This window comes from Neopsephotus bourkii, unplaced genomic scaffold, assembly GCF_033783945.1.
Source record: "Neopsephotus bourkii isolate Nb327-2 ecotype Australia unplaced genomic scaffold, CSIRO-AGI_Nbou_v1 NB_1767, whole genome shotgun sequence".
NCBI classification, from domain to species: domain Eukaryota; kingdom Metazoa; phylum Chordata; class Aves; order Psittaciformes; family Psittacidae; genus Neopsephotus; species Neopsephotus bourkii.
Window position 1 is genome coordinate 727,668 of NW_026902241.1, and position 19,589 is coordinate 747,256.

General features: G+C 41.7%; 1 protein-coding gene across 2 annotated transcripts in view; it reads left to right on the forward strand.

The window, feature by feature from the left end:
• Window positions 1-18,221: 18,221 nt before the first annotated feature.
• The window catches only part of CNKSR3 (CNKSR family member 3), a 56,652-nt gene continuing 55,284 nt past the window's right edge, over window positions 18,222-19,589 (forward strand). The window contains exon 1 of one of the 2 annotated variants that reach the window (XM_061378684.1): window positions 18,222-18,383. In XM_061378684.1, coding sequence (XP_061234668.1) covers window positions 18,332-18,383 — 52 coding nt within the window. In that variant the 5' untranslated portion in view covers window positions 18,222-18,331. Of the gene's footprint in view, window positions 18,384-19,181; window positions 19,310-19,589 lie in introns of those variants that run through there. The other variant, XM_061378683.1, reaches the window with a different exon arrangement.

Sequence of the window (19,589 nt, forward strand, 5' to 3'; positions counted from 1 at the left end):
CTAGGGTCTAATGGGCTAAAACTTTAATTCACTAAGCTACCATGTCAACTTGGTTTTCCCTTTCCAGCTGTTGTGAAGAGAGCTACTCTTCTCCAAATTCCTTACACCAGCCTGGTTGATGTGCCCCTCGGATGAACATAGCAGTCCCCAAGGCAGCTTAGTACATATTTTGTTATTGCTGTCTTCAGGTTAGTTCAAAGACGGACATGTTTACCTTGTCTTCTATTCCTGTGTCTTGATGCTTTATACAGTCAGTACAATGTTCTGACTTTCTTGCTATAAGGTATAGGCAGGTCTTTTCCAGGTAGGCATAACTGTCTTTTCAAGGCAAATAGAATGTATTGCCAACACCATTTGTGAGTATAGGAGTAGTAGCAAGAACTTTACTATAGCTATAATGACCACAGATACACAAGGACACTTTCTTGAGCGCTTGGATGCTCTTCTGTCTTGTACCTACATCAGATGAATAAATCTTTTCCTGCAATGCTTACTCCTATTTGTTAGCAGCCTCAGAGAAAATGTCCACACAAATCCATCCGTAGCTAGGTGTTTAGTTTACTCCCTTCTCTAGGCTTCTGAAGCTAATTAAGATTTAGCTAATTATTAAATAAAGGACCCCTTTACTTTCCCCTCAACTTGCAGATCTGGAAGCAGAGTAGAAACAGACTTGGCTCAGTTTAATAATATTCATCTGTAATATTATTTACTTTCATTATCTCTTTTTTGACCTTGAAATCTAGTTCCCTAGGGCTTACAAATCTGGAGCAAATTGGCTGATGATAATTTTCAATTATTTGTTGGTGGGAAAGGGTACAAATTGATCCATGTAATCAAATAAGTTTCAAAATCAGTCTTTTGTGACATACAGAGCCCTGCTTTGTCTTCACAAATTTAGCTGTTCTTGTAAATAGACAGTACTTAACAGAACACAGAGAGCTTCTATTTTTTAAAGTGTTTTTTATTAGTATCACAGTGTAGTGTTGTAAGGTCATAGCAGCAGAGCTGCTTGAATTTATTCCAGATGTTGCTTAAAAAAAAACCCCAAACAGTTTTTTGGCAGATGTTTGAGAATAAAATATAAACCAAGACAACTAAGAACTTCTGAAAATACAACTTTATGTTATAAATGTCTCATCAAGGTGTGGAGGCTCGTTGAAGTTATTTGGTGCACCAGAGGAAAATTTGTGTCCATATTAAGGGTAGTTTCTCTAAATGAGCTCAACTGTAGTACTAGCCACTAGAAAACGCCACATGGGAGACAGACAGATGATGGCAATTCAGAAATGCTCTGGTCAGACACCACACTCTGTTACAGAAGGAAATAAATCACATGTCGCACAGAGACATAAGAAACTGATCTTCACAGCTCCCACTGCCAACTAGTCTGTGATTTAAATGAACTCTGTTGCATACACAGCTGCTAATGTATATACCTTGTGAGCACCTTGTGCTGGGCACTTCTGGGGTAGACACTGCCACTATTTTCCAGTCTTCACTTGAAGGTCTGACAGATGTTTTGCACTGAATCATTGTGTGTCTGCCCCATGTGCGCCCCTGCCTCAGCTGTCCACTGCACCTTTCTACTGGATTGTATCTTCCCTGCTGCTGAGTTGCCATGCAGCCTGAGTTCTTGTGCCTGCTCCAGGGCAGACAAACAAATCAGGCTTGAGCTAGGGCTGAGATGCATTTCAGCATCACAAGTTAAACCATCTTACCTATATTCATCAGTGGATGGTGGACATTCTCATGAAATAAAAGTGATTTCTCTTCTTTGGTCTCTTGCAGTGATAGCTGTGTTTGGATTAGGTGGGATAGAGCCTGAAGATTTTTATTTGCCAGGTGAACGGATACAGAAGTCAGATGTGGTGAAAGCATCACCAATTTCCTTAGCAAAGAAAGTTAGGTCACAATTCAGAAATGTGTTCAGGTATGTTTGTGCTTTTAGCACCTGAATAGTGCTTGGATACTCAAAATGAACCTGCATGTTTCAGGCAGACATGCTCTTAAGTGTGCTACTGAATCAACATGGCTCTTGCTGAAGCCAGAAGATGTGAGCTCTTGTCCTTTTTCTGCTATTAACTTTTGAATGACTGTGCACAAATTAGTCAATGCTGATCACTTTCTCTGCACTCTGAAACTCACTTGGTTATTTGTAACCTTCCTTGAGCTCCTTGGATGAAAGCCGATAGAACAAATTCAAAATGCAGTATCATGACATAGTTCAGTAAAAGGAACCTATTCCTTCTGCTTAGCTTTGCCTGATAAGATAATTTTATTTTTTCCTTTCATTTTAATATCAGACTTTCATTAATGTCAGTGAGAGCTCAAAGTGCCTTTTGAAACAATGGTTTTGAAACATCTTTTAGTACCAAAAGTAAAGTTGCTGTTCTCATTAAAGTGTTGGTTTCAGCAGATACTCCTCATGTTTGTAACATCATGATAAAACAGATGGAGAAGAGTCCTGTTTCTTCTCCACTAAAATATGTGTGACATTTTGATATACATGAATCTTTTTCTCCACTAATATACGTGATACAGACATTCATCTCAACTTCTTGCATGAGAATTTGAATGCTTATTTCCGTTAGCATAAGGATTTCCATGTATTTATTTGGCAGCAAAGATTTTGACCTATGACAACACTGTTGAAGCATTTGGGGAGAAAAAAAAAACTGATAAAAGCCATTATCTTTCTATTTAAACTTGCGCCACATTCTGTCTTACATCAAATGACAGAGTTAATTGTATTTCACAGGATTGCTGAGCCCAATACGACAAAATGACCTTTGAGAAAGAACTGACTATAGACAAAATAGCCAAAGATCATGACAAACATCTAATTTGTATTATCTGCTTTATCAAAAAGCACATTTTCTTTTTGATTCTTCTCCTTTCTGTAGAATGGGTTTTTCCACACATTTCCAGAAATATGGGATGTAATGATCATCTTCCTCAATCTGTATATATGTAAGTCTTATATACATGAGTGGGTTCTTTCTGAGGACTTTTTCGTTTTCTCATTCCTTGGGATTCAGATGACAAAGGGCACCTATTGGGAGACATGGAAGTTTAAGTTGTCAAAAAGTAGGCATTGCAGGCTAACTGCCTGGGTACCCCGTTATGTACTATTACTTTCCTCTCTAGTATCTGGGGTTTTGTTTACACTCCTTGCTTTTCTGCTTTTCAATGTGTTAGCCTGCCAGATTCTTTCTCTGGAGTTTATTCATTCCTCTATGACACTGTTCCTGGAGGTTGGAATACCCTCCTAGAGCCAGTGCCACCCCCTCCAGCCTTCAGTTCCTTCTCTAAAAAAAACACACATGTTGCAAGGTCAGTACCAGTTACAGTGTACCGCTAACTAAAATGAAGCAATCCCACTTCTTCTTCGGAGACCTCTAGCCTCAGGAAAATGTGATTTCCCCAGTGCAATGCTAGGTGGACACTTGCAGTTGGGTGGTTATCTCAGTTTAGTTAGAAGATATGGTCCTTGAGCTACAAGTGAACCTTAGGCATTTTTCTGGATCAGCCCAAGTACACCACTGTACACATAGCTTCAAGTTATAAATGTAACACCAACGCACAAAAATCAGGAACTGCTATGATGTTAAAATCTGTCTAAGCTGCACATTTCAAGAGTAAAGTGCTAAAGGAATTGTTACTTGTACTGAAAGAAGAGGAATAAGTCAAGTTCAAAGGGAACAGGTCAAGTCATTAATGTGTAGGGAGAAAATATTTAAAAAATTGAAATAAGTTCCTCTAGCTCCTCAGGACTGAGTACAAATTGCTTGCCCTGATTGACTCATTGGGAAACCTTGGCTAACTCAAGTTCTTTCTTTTGCCTTCCCACAAGTGTGCAAATAGCCTGATATTTGGACAAATAAAACCTGATCAATACTTTTGCAGACTTATGGATAAGCTGAATGTATGAGGACTGCACAAGAACTGTCTGGTTAGAGATGCTGGCACTTATATAAACCTCCTAAAAAAGATCTTCCAAGTCAGTCCTGAAGCCACCAAGACAACTGAGGTAATTATTGCCAACCTCCTCCTTTGAGCAAACCCTGTAGAGCAATTACATGCACAAAAGCAGTAAATCACTTGCAGAATGAAACCAAAATCTCAATAGATTTGGAATCTTCTAATATCAGCTATTGGCCAGTTATCAGAAGACCTCATTTAAATGTGGAAAATAAATAGGTGGGAAAATCATAAAGATAGCTAATGATAGCTAAAGAGGAATGTTTCTCAAAAGATTTTGAGGCTCCATTTAGTTCAAAGCATAAACTCTTAATAAATAGATTATTTACCTATAACTACCTTTTGAATTACAAAATGATGAATCTAATTTTATTTGTATAAAGATTGTTGACTGATTTCCTATAAAAACACTCTTTTACGTCAACAGAGGCTACTGTGAAATATCCTTATTTCAGCATTTGAAAATTGTAACAGCGTCACAGTCAGTACTTATAACTTTGCCTAAGTTTCAGCAGACTTTGACAAAGAACAAGACCAACATGGGATATCTGAGATTAGCACCAGAAATGGCTTAGTACATTCAAAAGGACCCAAATAAAACCAATAGTCTTTAGAAATAATAGTTGCTTAGTATTTTAACAAGGGTCTGTATGCCCAACAGAGTCTTCATAGGGGTCTGTATGCCCCAGAGTACGTAGAAATTACTATAAACAACACATGTGATGTCTCAAAACTGTCTCTACAACCATGAAAACGGTGCATGTTTAAGTATGGGAAAATTGAATGTAATGATATGTAGCCAGGGGAAGAGCTGTCTGAGGCCTGATGTTATTTCTTTTGGACAGAACAGTTAAATATGTCAAGTAGAAATCATTCAATGGTTTTAAATATCCTAAAGACCTCATTCCTTCATTTATAAGCATATCTTCTGAATCATGATTTAAAAGCTAAAAAAAAAAGTAGAAAACTCATGATGAAAAAAATAAAAGAAATAAAATCTTATTGTTCCACTGCCATAAAAATAATGGATAAATTAAATGCAAAATCCCACTAGCTTCATAAATGCATTTCTGTATGATGTTTGGAAGAGCTACCTGTTAATGTCATTCATGAAAAAATAGTATGGAATCAGAAAGAGCTGAGAATGCACTACCTGTCTTTGTTTCTGAAAAGTTCTGTGTAGAAAAACAAATACTAAAAGTCAAATGCCCACTTGAGCCTCACCAGTTTTGTAAACATTCTTAAATGCAGTGCTAAGAATTGTTGACACAAGTTGTGCCAGCTGCTGAATTGTTAAAGACTTACCTTTCTTCACACTGAAGCAGAAGGGAAGAAGACACATAGGAGGAACTTACAATTAGGAGCAGCACAATTGATCACCCAAAAACCATCTGGAAAATTTGCCTGCCTGATGGACAAAATGCTGATGAAGATTTGAAGATGTTTAACAGTTAACACCCAACACCACACTATGCTCACAGAACTCCTGGACTTGGGGGGAAAACTCTCTGGCACCACTACTTTCAGCTTGGCCTTCTGTATTACTTAAAACCGTGAATACATTTTCAGAATTGCTTCTTCACTTGGATTTAGATAAATGAATTAATCTGCTATGTTTTGCATTAGAGGGACTTTTCTTAAGAAGCTAACTAGATACCTGTTATTTACGTTGACTATTTCTTATTACTGCTTATGGAATTGGATCTTCTTAAATCGCATATTAATGATACTACTGAGGTTTGTGCTTTCTGACTTGCAATGGAATAATCAACTAAGAGAAGCTCATGTTTGGAATTTTAATAAAAGCAGCTATTTGATGACTTATCAGGAAGTGGGAATATTTTTTTTCACATATAGGATTTTTTCCTTTAAATGAGTCATCTCAGCTTAGCCCACAGCATTAAGGTTTGATTCCACAAAGTACTCAAACACGAATGTAACTTTAAACATATGACTACTGGTGTTGTTTCCAAAATAGACCCATGGGTCATGCCCCTAAATTTACAAATTATGAAAGACCTTGTTGAATCAGCAGCTTCAGCAAAAGTGGCAAACTTGCATTACTCTGGATCACATCTAGTTGCCTTTTTTTTTTATTAAAGCATAGGTCTTCAAAACAAGAAAACCAGTGGAAAAATCCATGATTCAACTCACAGTAAATAGAAGACATAGTGAAAACAGCCAAATATACAGTACTGTGAAACAGTGCCTATTAGCAGGCAATTGCACACAAAGATAGAGACTCAAGTCTCACCAGGCAAGTAGTCCATTTCTAAACCAATTTTGTTCAAACATACACCCTCAGCCTTAATTACAGATTGAGTTACCAGATACATAGTAGTGCAATAAACCCCCAGCAATTGATCACAAGTAAAAAATAAAATTTTGTCAAAAGATAGTTAAATCTTGCTATATAAAAGAATTTAAGAATTTTCCAGTACAGTAACACTGAATGAAAAGGGAGTTGTGAAGTCTTTGGGAGCCTCAAGGCCAGGATGGATGGGGCTTTGAGCAACCTGGTCTAGTGGAAGATGTCCCTGCCTATGGCAGGGGAAGGTGGAACTATATGATCTTTAAGGTCCCTTCCAACCCAAACAATATTATTATATATATTTTTATTTTTCCATTGAATTTGGTTCCTTTCAGAACATAAATGAAGGGTGCACAATGCTGCCTGGCTCTCCCTTACTTTTCCAGGAGGAAGGTTTCTGTCAATTTACATATGCAGCATATATGTTCACATTTTCATTAAGAGAGCTTTGTGTTTTAACACAAACACTGCAGAAGAAATTACCAGGGATCCAAAGGAGGCAGGCTTCAGAGAAACCTGCCTTGGGCAGTAAATGAAGAATCTTATTCATGTTAGTGTCAGTTAGGCCTCTACAGGGCAAATTTTGGCCACACTAAAGGTCAGTGAGTGGAGAAGCTGCTCCTAGCCTCCAGAGCCAGAATTCACCCCAGAAATCTGGTGGGAGTCCTTCATGGAGAAACAGAAAGGGCATTTCCTTGTGGTGTCTTTTCTGGTCATGGTTAAAACTTCCTCTGATTTAGTCCCATGTGACCCGAAGGTGTTCAGCTCTGAGGTATCTGCCCGTTCTTTCCGTCTGCAACCATAGGGGGCAAAATAAACAACACAAGGGCTTATAGGAACCCCGGTTTCTCTCACATCTTGAACAAATTTGAGTAAAACCTCCTTAGTCCTTCCTTGAAACTGTCAGAAAATGTCCCAGATCGAGATGTAAATTAAAGAGAAATATTTCAGGATCACTGCAAGGACTTAAGCCATCAGATCTTACTAATGGTTGTCAGAAACTTTGCATATAAATTGGTAGGGAAGGAATTCATCCCACCTCCTTCCGAACAGAACACATTTGCCTTTTGGCAATCTCTCCTGGTGACTACACAAAGTGAGGGATGGGGGGAGCCACTAAGTAGGGCTGGTCATAGTTGAGATCAGTCTTTCTCTTGGACTTGTTTTGAATATCAGTGCTCAGATGCTCACAGAGGACTTGGTATTAAAACAAGCATCTTCCAGTTGCTGGGCAATTCCCCTCCCCTTTCTTTAAAAGGAAAGTTGTTTTGGGAAAACACAAACAGGAGTCCTTACAAGTCGTAGTCCATATATAGTAGGGCTGCAGTGGTTTAGCAAGGCTGAGTAGGGAGAAAATGTTTGCCATGAGTCTGATCCGAAGCCCGTTGCTGCTGATGTGCTCAGCACACTGCACCTTTCTGTGCCTTGCTCCGTTAGAGCTTTTGGTCTCTATGTCCTCCCATAACCATGAAAATCACTTCAAAATTGAATAACAGATGCCAAAAAATATATAGTGCCATATACTAACCCAAAAACACAATAAAAAATTGTAGGCCTCAAACTAGTAAGTTGCAGATCCAGCTCTGTCTGTGGGGGAGGGATGGTTAACTGAGGGCTGAATGAGGATTCTGAACTCCCGACAGATCCTTGCGGTGCTGTTCCTCTTTCAAGGAGCACGTGAGTGATGCCAGCCTTCCAACAAAACACTAAATAGTTAAAAACAGCAACCCCACTCATCTGGTGGCTGCATTTGAAAGAACAAACATCAGTCCATTGTTTGGCTTCCCTCAACATCTTGTACACACAGAAAGCCAAAGACTCCAGATAATTTTGTGGCCTCAGGCATCAACAATAAACAACGTATATTTGATGTGTTGGCCTAATTTCTGTCCACTGAATCTGCTGTTTTAAAGCTGTTTTCATGCTTTTTTTTTTTTTTTTTTTTTTTTTTGTATATTTACATCTTTATATTCCCAGAAATCTTTTTTTTGTCTTTCTCAAGTCTTCCAGTTTCATGTTTAGGATGCTGTTACTGAGGAAGAGGTGATCAAAGTGCTCTTTTATGCTGAAAGACCACTGTAGTCATGGCTCTTACAGAAACTTTCAATTCCAGTCTGGTGATCTTCTTGCCTATTGCTACACTTTCTAATTAAATTATCAAATTCTGGGGAAAAAGTCCTGAAAGCAGGGGAAAGGAAACATAATTATCCTTGCAGTGGGGACAGAGAATACTTAGCGAATGTGGTTTCCAAAACTTTTTGCCAGACTTCTGCTGTGAAAATTATTGCCCAGAAGAGAGGCTGTAAACCTATTTTTGAAGATCAGTATGCTTTAAGAAGGAATCTTGTACTTCAGATAATTGCTTCAACCTTTCTCATATGAATTATAAGGTCTTCCAACAGTTGTGTTACCAACATTTGTTTGTGATTTTTATTGCTCTCAGAGCAGTGACTGATTCAAATGGCAGATTTACTCTTTGGTCTCTGCAAAGCTGTATTTTCAGAGGATTAAATGACCTCTTTTTCCACTCCATTCCTCCAAACTTCTCTCCCCTGTGGCTTCATTTTGCATCCCAGGCTCAACACAACCAATGAGTGAACTCTGCAGAAGCAAGAGTAATACACAGTCTAAGGAAGCTTTATACATGTTATAGTCATTTATTAAAGGAAAAAGCTTGTGATGAATGTACAGGAAATATTTTAATGCTGCTCCTCAATGAAGGAATGACAGGTGTAAACTTCTCAGCAATGATGATAAAAAGGTTCTAATGTACAAAGCAAACTGCTGAGTGTGATTTACCACTTCATTTTCAAGCAGTGTTTTATAATAGCGGTACTCTGCTAGTACCAACAGAACTTGCTGGCAAGGGCAAGTGCCACAGAGCCAAGGCATTTGCTTTCTCCTCAGGTTACATAGGCAACACGTGAGGAGCGCTGGCCACATAAAGGGTATCAGGATATAAGCCATGAAATCTAAAAGGCTTTGAAAAAACTAGCTGAGCCAGTCCACGAAACACTGCCAGGGCTAGACTGGGGAGCTGAAACCTATAGGTAGAAATGGCTTTGGGAAGAAAACTGAAATCCTGTGAGGTAGAGGGGGAGATGAACTGAGAAGCCCCACAGCCTGGGTGAGGCTGTGGCTTGCCCAGCTGTGGATGAAGCCGCAGTGTTTTTACTCAGCTGGTTTGATCAGACCTACTCTGAGTATGCCTATTAATTCAGGATCCCCATGTGCCAACAAAGTTAAGCACCTGAACCCAGAAAAGGCCTTGGTCAAGATAGTCACTGGTCTGTAGAGCTTGGCTACGCCTGGACTGAGGGACTGGGCAGACATGTGTCAACACAGCTGTGGCATTAGTGAAACAGTCATGTTTTAAGATATTGCTTTCCCTCCTCCCCCTGCTCTGCTCTTTCTAGCAGACCTTGTGCCACAGATCCTTCCTCTGCAGGGGAGTATGTGGAATTATTTTTGGAAGCTCCTCAGGTGTTCCAATGGACAGTCGGAGGTGAAGCTCTTAGCAGCTGCAGGAGGGTTGTTTGGACTTTGAACCCAAAGGTACCCTTAAACTGGAAATATTTAAGCATGCTCTTCCCACTGAATTTAACAGAACTACTCTCATGCCTAAATTTAAAGCACTTCAGGATCAGAGTCTTTCTTAGTCTTGCATGAGCTGGCTGTGACAGAGCAAAGCTTTGAACTTCTTTCTTTTGAAACTGAGTTGGGCTGTCTTAACCACAAGACCACAGGTATTTTGTGAGACTGCTCATTAATGTTTGCAGCATGTTTTAAGATCTGTAGATCTGAGAATGCTGTAGAAGATATTACAACAGTAGTTTTCTTTCCAGCTTTCTGGAGAAACTGTTGCTAAAGTTAATGGGGTCTTTGGTTCCTGATCAGGTTGATTTCCTTCACTTCAGTAACCAGTTGTGATACTGATGCCAATTCTACTTAAAATATTTAAATATATGAGAACTAGTGAAAAAAACAAAATCAAATCTATTGCTCAGATTTTAGGTGTTATTTTTAAAGCTAAGCAAATATTCACATAACTTATTTCTTGTTACTCTTTCCTCCTTCCAAAACCAACTTCCATTTGCAGGTAAAGCTCTAGCAGGTAGAGCTAATGCACTTTTCTTACATTTCAGAGTCTGTAGATAAATTTAGGCTATTAAGAAAAACAGCTGAATTAAAATACTTGTATAGTTAATATCCCTTAAAAGGAGGAAGCCAGAGGAACACTTACAAAAGAGAGCAAGAAATTCTGTTTTCTTTTTAATGCCATATAGCTTTTCAAAGTCTCTTTCTAGCTCACAGTTCCAGTGATGCATGTGGACACTCAGCCAACCTGGCTTTAAATCCCTTTGGCTGCTGTTTCATGATGTCTGAAGATTTAAGTTAGAGAGTGAGAAGGAGTTAGAGTGATTTAGGCAGATTTAGGCTTCTTGAATCAGTCTTTAAATACAATGTACAAAGGACTATCAGTATGCTCTGTGCAGGAATAGTTCTAGTTGGCCAACTGTTAATTTGTATCTCTTAGACTGTATTTTGAGCAAGTTTCCAGACAAATGTGGCTGTGCTGGTGCCATTTCTGATATATGAGAGATGGCATTTCCTGCTTTGGCCCACACATCCCTATTCAGCAGGAGAAGGAGGAGTTTCCACCAAAGAAGAGGTTTCCACCATCTCCATGTGGCTTCAGGGGTGTCGGGGACATCCCATCTGCTCTATCAACCCTTCTCCTTTGCACTGCCTGCCATCACAGCCTCATTCCCCATTCTTCCTCAGCCTGGAGCAGCATGGTGCTGGAACAGAGCTGAATGGTTCCTCTGCCTCCTCCTCCGTGCTTGCACTGAGGGCTCAGCTGTGCCATATTTGCGTCACTTACCAGGGGTACAGCGCCACTCCACATCTCACCCTCTCTGCCTCGCCAAGCATCAGGCAGGATTTAGTTTGAGTCTGCTTCTGCGTGCCTTTGATAAATGACTGCTGGACAAACATCCGCAGCAGATGGGGCAGTTACTGCTGCTGCTGATTTAGCAAAGTGCTTTCTGTGCTTTACCAGCATAAGCCTCCCCTTGCTAATGTTAAAACTCCCAGCAGTTGTTTTCCATTTGGGAACATAATTCTTCTCTATCTAATCAAACTGACTGCTGGGGTATGTTCAAGAGAAGTTTTTCTTCTTGTATGCCATTTGGGCAGGAAAATGAGAACCAGTAAAGTCATCTAATTATACGAAAACACTGCCATTTGACTATATTTCTCTTTCTGTATTGATATTGGTGAGTTTTGTAATTTCACACAAATCACTTTTGTGCTCTATTTACCTGAGGGTCAGGCAGCTTTGTAGGCAGGTAAAGGGATTCAAGGTAGGCCAAAATAAATTTATAATCTTTTTTTATTAACTGTAAAATATATTTTTACTAAATATAAATTTTGCAAAACAAGTTTGTGATCCTCTTCTAAAGCATGCTACCTCAGCACAATGTGCAGGGGAGGAAATGATTCTGTGCAAAGATTTGAGACTCCCTTAATAAAATCACCTAGTGGATTAAAAATACCTATCTGTGGCGATTCAGGTCCTATTTCTACACTCTTGAAGGAAAAGAAAAAACAGCTCAATAAAGTTTAGAAGATTTTCTTTAAGAGCTTTCTTCTCACTGCTTAACTCAATTTAGCATAGTGTTACCAGTGTACACGTATGCACACATATATTTATATGTAGGCATATATATATACCTATAGCAACAGGCAGTGGCAACTTTCACCTAATTAAGAACTTGTGTAGGATTTTTTAAAGCAAAATGGAAGAAAACAGAGACAATCCAAGTACAGGATCCAATACCATTCTATCCTTAGGAAATAAGGAGTGTGAGAACCTAATAATGGGGAGAAATACTACATCTTCAAGAAAGCTGATAGAGGCATTGATATATGTAGGTCTTCCTAATTTAACTTTGGTGACTGATAAACCAGTCTTAACCATAGCCTCTTTATTCAATACCTATTGTACTATGACCAATTGTAGATACACGTAGAATTAAATCAATTTAGAAAAAACATTAGAACTACATTACATCTATCTCTTTACCTATTTATTTCTTACTTCTTTGTACCTAGAAACATTTCAGGACATAGATATCTTTCCATTAACTGGAGGTAGCTATTTATTTTTATATCCATAGATATTTCAGTTAGTTAGAAAGTATATACCAGATAAAGAAAAGTAGCATTATTTCTCACATTTCAATGGAAATAGAGAGATTAAATTATTTGATCCAGGTCACCAAGGGAACTGGCACAAATACTGGGGCCAGAATTCTCACCTTTCTGTTTCATTTTCTTGGCCACCAGTATTTCACTCAAGGCAAAACTTATACACTCGGCCGATCTGAAATGACTGATTTGGTTTTACTGAAGGGACAATTTAATTGCTTTGTCAAAATTATTCTGAATTCATGCAAGTATTGCATCAAATGACAATGGACCTTATTCAGTCGGTTCTAAGGCACAGAGAAGATATGGTTGGGACATTGTTGTTACAAAGTAAGTGCTCAAGACAAAAAGATCCCCCTAGGCTACTCTTCTTACCCCATCAAACTGAAAAGACACTCTTTGGATATTCAGAAAAGGACTAAGCAGACCTATTTGTCTCAACAGGCTACACCAAGATCTCCCACACTGTCATGTATAGAAAGATCCATCACTAACAATTCCAGTATCAGGTGAGAAGTAGGATGTTGATTCTTGTGCAACAACTGTTTCCCATTAGTGTGATTTTTTTTTTAATTATATGCTTACAGAACCAAACCCAGTGCTGCACCTGACTCACTCTGACTCAGTTCATTTACCTGTTGCAACTTCCAAATGAACTTGAAATACTCACTAACCTTACCCAGAAGCTCTCAGTTGTAGTTAGGTAGGTTAAAATTCTCTTGCTATTGTGCAGAAAGTCCTACTGACTTGTATGGACCACATACATGATTAAGGTAATGCCTGGAAAATCATATGAAATCCTGACTTTTTTGGAATGACAGTAGCAGGGATCGATTCTGAAGCATTGTGAGTGACAAAAGGTCAGGAATTTACTATTCCCTAATGATCATCTGTGGACTGTTAATAGAGGCAAACAGTGGATTTTCTACCCATATATGGCTTTTGTTACACATCCTTAAAATTAGTTAATTTTCACAGCTTTCAACTGTCAATATTAAATAAATAAATCTATAAGCCTTTCATGAATGGTGTACTGAAATATAGTATAACTTTTGTACACAATGCTTTGCCAAACAGGATAACATCCCTTCCACTCAAAGATACAAATTGCAATATGCTGACCCCTCAAAAAAAAAAAAAAAAAAAAAAGAAATTGAATCCATAAGAAAAATAACTTTTTGTAGCCCTGAATGGAAAACACACTTTTTAAACTTGGTATGCGACCTTTGCCTAAACACTTGTTTATTCATCCCTCTAGAGATGAGTAACAGCAGTTACCTCTTTTAGAGAAAAGGCTCAACCTGCAGGGAGCTCTGCAGCTGTGTTGAGCTGCTGCTGCCTGTGCAAACCTGCACTATGTGAAGGGACCTACCTGCTGTTGTAGCTCTGGTAGTAAGTCTGGTAATGGGCGGACAGCAATGCAGCAGTGAGCGGACACAAGCAGCCACATGGTGCAAAGTGATAACCTGGTCCAAACTTGCTGAACTGAAAACTGTTTGATGAATTTTGGTGTGTTTAATCTGTACCTGCAGGTTTGTGGGCTAGATCAACAATTGTTTGTTACCCTGATGCCAGCTTAAAATTGCAATACAACCCTTCTTGTACACGTTGCTTACTTTGTCAAGAATATGATCATCTACCTGACATGCACGACTCAGATCCCACCAGGTGACCTGGTAGCGCACAGATTTAGTATTGAAAACTACGGCCTAAGAGAGAGGGTTGATCATAATGTGTTCAGATAAAATAGTAAATCCAGTTTTAAGCCAGACTACAGCCAACATACCTGCTGAAATGATAGAATCATAGAGCAGTTAAGATTTGAAAGGACCTTAAGATCATCTAGTTCCAACCCCCCCTTTCATGGGCAGGGGCACCACACATTAAACCGTGTCACGCAGACTCCATCCAACCTGGCCTTGAACACTGCCAGGGATGGAGCATTCACAGCTTCCTTGGGCAACCCATTCCAGTGCCTCACCCCCCCTTACCGTAAAGAACTTCTTCCTTATATCTAACCTAAACTTCCCATTTGCTAGTCCTTTTCAATGATTCAAATGCTTTTTTTTTTTTTTTTTCCCTTTGGAAAGTATAATTTATTCCAGCAGACTTTCTGTTATAAAGAATCACCTTCCCTCTTTCTGCTCACCAGCTGCCAGGATGGAAACCTGAAGGTGACAAACACTGTGTATCTCCCTCTGCCACCTTGGCAGGGGTGAGGATGTGGGCTTAAGTCTATCTTGCAAGTCTTTGCTGTGGGATGATAGAGGAGTGCAGGCGCTGCATTCATGACTGTGGAACCATAAGCCTCGTCCACAGAGCTGTGTGTCGCCAGGCTCACCATGCAAACTTGAAAACCTGGTCTGCGAGGGGAAATAAAAACAAACACAGTGAAAGCGGGGAACAGGCAAACAATTGGTCTGAACCTCCTTCTCAAATCAAATCACTTTTATTGCTGGAAAATTATAATAAATGAAAAAAATGTGAACTTCTGGAGAGGTGGTCTGGTCCTTGCCACAGAAATTAACTCCATACCAGGCTGCAAGCAGGGAAAGAGAACTGACATCTTTCCTAATGCTCCATACTGGCACTAAACTCAAACTAACCCACAGAGCATCTGAAGAAAGCAAAAGGGCAGTGCTTTCTTATTGCTTGGCACTCTGGTAATCAGTGTTTTGTTTGTTGATTGTTTTTTTCCTTTTTTTAATTTCTCAGTATTTTTTGAACAAAAATATCCTACAAACAGAACTTATAATTGCATCATGCCCCTTGACTACTAGTTAGTTTCATCTCAAATAAAGATGAGATGATGCAATCATGAGAAAAATCAACTCAAAAGAACAGTTGCGATCTGGGCTTGAAAAGAGTAGCACAAGCAAGCAACGTGGCTATTGAATCCCTTTGAGAAACTGGAGACATGCTGCCTTCCTGTCAGCTCCACTTCATTTGTCCAGAGCATGCTGTAAAGCAGCTGGTGTTGGGGGACATCATGTAACAAAAGAACAGAGAGCCTCTGCAATGTTGTCCTGCTTAAAAAATGAGTAAATAGATTTGTCAGTTGGAAAATTACAAAAATCCTTATGAATGAATAATGGATTTATCAGGTCAGCAATCTGCTAGTGAGTGACCAGCTCTGCACGCCTTACTCACAAAGCATGGTGCTCTTCCTATCCAAATCAGACACAGAGACTGGCCCAAGAAGTGTGACAGAGAAGGATGACAGCAGATGAATGTTCCAAACACCAACAGCGAGAGACATTTGCTTTCCTGCCTGCAACCCTGGGAAGCATCTGTGTAGTTAGGACAGAAGCGCTGCTACATTAACCCTTGTGAAACCATTAGCAGGGCACATAGCAAGTCTCATCTGTTTACTCAGGCCTCTGGGAGGGGGGAGAGCTGCTGTTTTGTTGTTCTTTAAGTGTGAATGACACATGATACAATGGGGAATCAGGAAACTTTTGGTTGCTGTACCAATATGAAAGCTGTAGTGAACTGCATTTTAATCTTTCAAACAGACAGAGGAGTTAACTGACAGGCTTAATAGTTCACAGTTCAGAAAAACATAAATAAATTAGCTAGAATGAGTTGACCTTATAATCAAGAACTAAAACCACACCTTTGAACACCATGTAACAAAAAGAATGAATAAATGATTGTTTTCAGGTACACAGGCAAAAAGACCATTTTTTTTAACCACTAATTCCCTAAACTGTGTGAAGTGTCGCTCCTTGGCTCCATGGCAGGAGTCTGCAGCAGCATGTGCAAGAAGGCAGCTGTTTGTGCCGGGGTGGGAAAGCTGGGCTCTGCACAGCTGGGCGCTGCACAGCCACGCAAAGGACGGGCAGCCCCTATCCCAAAGAGCCTACGTTTCAAGTGCATGACTAGGGATAACAGATGGATAGAGACGGGAGACGATGAAAACAGTGGGATACTGGGCAGTCTGAAATCCCAGCTGCTTACTTGCTGTGTAACATTGCCAAGTTAAAATTTCACAGTCTTACTGTCACAGCAGAGTTCGCTCTGCTCTTCCTCACTGAGGAAGAGGAACAGCGAGACCTTTGTGCATGTTACAAAAGGGCTTTGGGCTGGAATTTGCTGCTGAACCAAATCCCCTAACTGATGCACGCAATAAAAGTACCAGGTTTCTCCACATCTCCTTCCTGCTTCGTTAATAGAAAAGTGGTTGTAGGCCAAGTAGCAAAGAATAGTGAAGGCTGGTATGGTGGGCACATGGTTTTGGAGGTCAGCACCTCCAAAACAAACCTCTGAGACTGATATTCACTGTGGGTTAACATTGGCTTCAGAAGGTGGCCAGGACACAAGTGACACATTACCTCCAAGGAAAGTGAGCCTGAGATACAGCTGACAGCTTAATGCTCTTAAAGCAAGAGCAGCAAAACAGAAGTAACCTGTTATGGTGAAAGGGGCTCCACTCCCAAGGAGGCTTTTAAGCGTAGGATTCAGAAATAAAAAACCCAAATGCCAATACTGGGATGAGCGCAGTTGAAGGCAGTCCACAGTTGCTGCTAAAATTGTCATGAGGTCATGACTCACCCAGGGCCGCCACTGGAACAGGGTGAAGAACCCTGCTGCTGCTCCACCCCTTGGGCAGGTCCCCACTCCTGGGGCATGGTGCCAGGTGGCTCCCAAATTGCCAGCATTTGGGAGCTGCCTCTCTGCCTGCCAGGTCACCCCCATGCAAACGACTGCAAGGGGAAACCGTGACCAATGACACCAAGTTATGTGGTGTGGCTGACATGCTGGAGGGAGGGGATGCCATCCACAGGGGCCTTGAGAGGCTTGAGAGGTGAGTGAATGCCAACCTCATGAAGTTCAACAAGGCCAAGCTGGGGCACTCCCAAGCACAAATATAGGCTGACCTAGTGGAAAGTGTCCCTGCCCATGGCAGGGGCAATGGAAACAGATGGTATTTAAGGTTCTTTCCAACCCAAACCATTCTGTGAATTGCTGAGTACAAATTAAGCAATGCTAATGTGATGGTAGGGGTAATGGGACCAGTAGCAATTCCTGTTTCTGGTAATAATGACTGTTTATCCTTGTTTGCTCTCTGCCTAGGTTCTCTGTATTTTACAGACTGGTCTTCACACCTAGGAAAGCTAAAATTGCACCTTGGTTTAAAGAAAAGGGAGATTTGTGTCACTACATCATAGAATTATAGAATGGGTAGTGTTGAAAAGATGGTATCATCTAGTTCCAACCCCCTGTCACAGGCAGGGACACCTCACTCTAGACCGTGTTGCTCAAGGCCCTGTCCAATCTTTCCTTGAACACTGCCAGGGATGGAGCATTCAGAACATCCTTGGGCAACCTCTTACAGTGCCTCACCGTCCTCGCAGTAAAGAACTCCTTCCTAATATCTAACCTGAACTTTGCCTGTTCAAGTTTAAACCCATTCAATCTTATCCTATCCCTACAGTCCTTGATGAAAAGTCCCTCACGGGTATCCCAAGACATCATACCAAGAGCAGTGTTTTTCAGACATGACACGTGTAAGGGGTCTCATAGCGTGATCTCAGCTACTGCGCAACCCTTACGGACGGTTCAGCCGCCACCGACAGCCCCGGAACCGTCTGTCACGTCTACGCCAGGCCCGGCCCGGGACAGCACCTGGAGGCGGGGCAGCACCGGGGCGGGTCCGGCGGCTGCCGGCGGGAGGAGCCAGGCCGGGGAAGGGGCGGCCCGGAGCGGCGCTGCCGGGACGGCCGCGCGAGAGGGGACTAGTCCGCGCCCGGGGGAGCGCGGCTGCGTTCTGCAGTGGGGGCTGGTGCCGGTACCAGTACCAGTACCAGTGGGGTTGAGCTCACCATGGAGCCGGTGACCCGGTGGAGCCCGAAGCAAGTGGTGGACTGGACTAAAGGTAAGAGAGCGCCGGGTGGGCTCCGCGGGAACTTTCCGGTGTCTTGCTGCGGGGTGACCCGCCGCCCGGCGGGGTAGCGCTGGCCGCCGCCGCTCCTCTCCCCGGAGCCGGGCTCCTCGGCGGGGCGACCGCGTGGCCGGCGGGGCCTTCACCAGTGCCGGCCCCAGTCCCGGCTCCGTGGGACACTTTCGGCGTGGTGTATGGGAGGAGGCGGCGGCGGCTTACCGCGCCCTCCTGACTTGTCTGCTTACCTCCTAGTGCACTTGTGCGTGTTTCGGTCGTGTTTGTTTTGGTTTGGTTTTGGGACACGGGGAAAGGGGAAGGTGAGTTTTCCGCCGGTCTGTGTGAGGGTGGCTGGCTCGGGGCACATATATGTGTGTGTATATATATATCTATATATATACACACACATATATACAGTGGGGTCCCCCCAGGGCTCGATCCCCTTCTGCTGTTGTGCTTGTATATCTATATCGCATCTGTATGCTCGCACAGAGATAGTAACTGTTCTCCTTCAGGTGGTTGTTGGCCCACGTGAGTTTACTTACAGCTTTTGAAACAAAACCTACTCACTGGTCGAAGAAACTTTCTATGTTGTAAGTTAAGCAAAAGCTGTATGAACTAGTTTAAGTAAGCAAGGACTCTTAATCCTGTTTAACGGTGTTGGGATTAAAACGCAGGGCTCCCGCTCGGGCAGCTGAGTAGTGTCCCCTTCATCCGTCTGTCCATCCATCCCTCCCACCCCGCATCTCTCGTGTCTGTGCTGTTTCTCTCCCTCTCCCGCCTATCAAAACTTCCTACTCTGCTTGGAGGTTTGTTCACGATGTTGACAGAAGTGTGGAAAGCTTCAGCTGGACTGATGTGCGAAGAAGAGACTTGGGAAGCTTGCCCCCAGCTCCGGGAAGCTCTTTGGTGGGAGAGAGGAAGTGGGGACAAAGCAGGCTCTGGGTCACGGGCTGCACCCTTGAGGTGCCCGTTCCTGCTGTGGGGACCTCTGCAGTGTTGGGTATCGTCGGGGTTGTTTTTGAAGGCAGATAAAACCTCAGGTTTGTCAACTCCAGTTGGACCCTGTGAGTGTTTTCCGAGTGCCCACTGGGATATTACTCTTGCAGTTCCCTCTCTACCGGGAATAAATTGAAAGGGAAATCACTATGACTTAGGTGAGGGATTTATGACTTTGGAAGGGTACTTCTGTTTTTTCGTAGG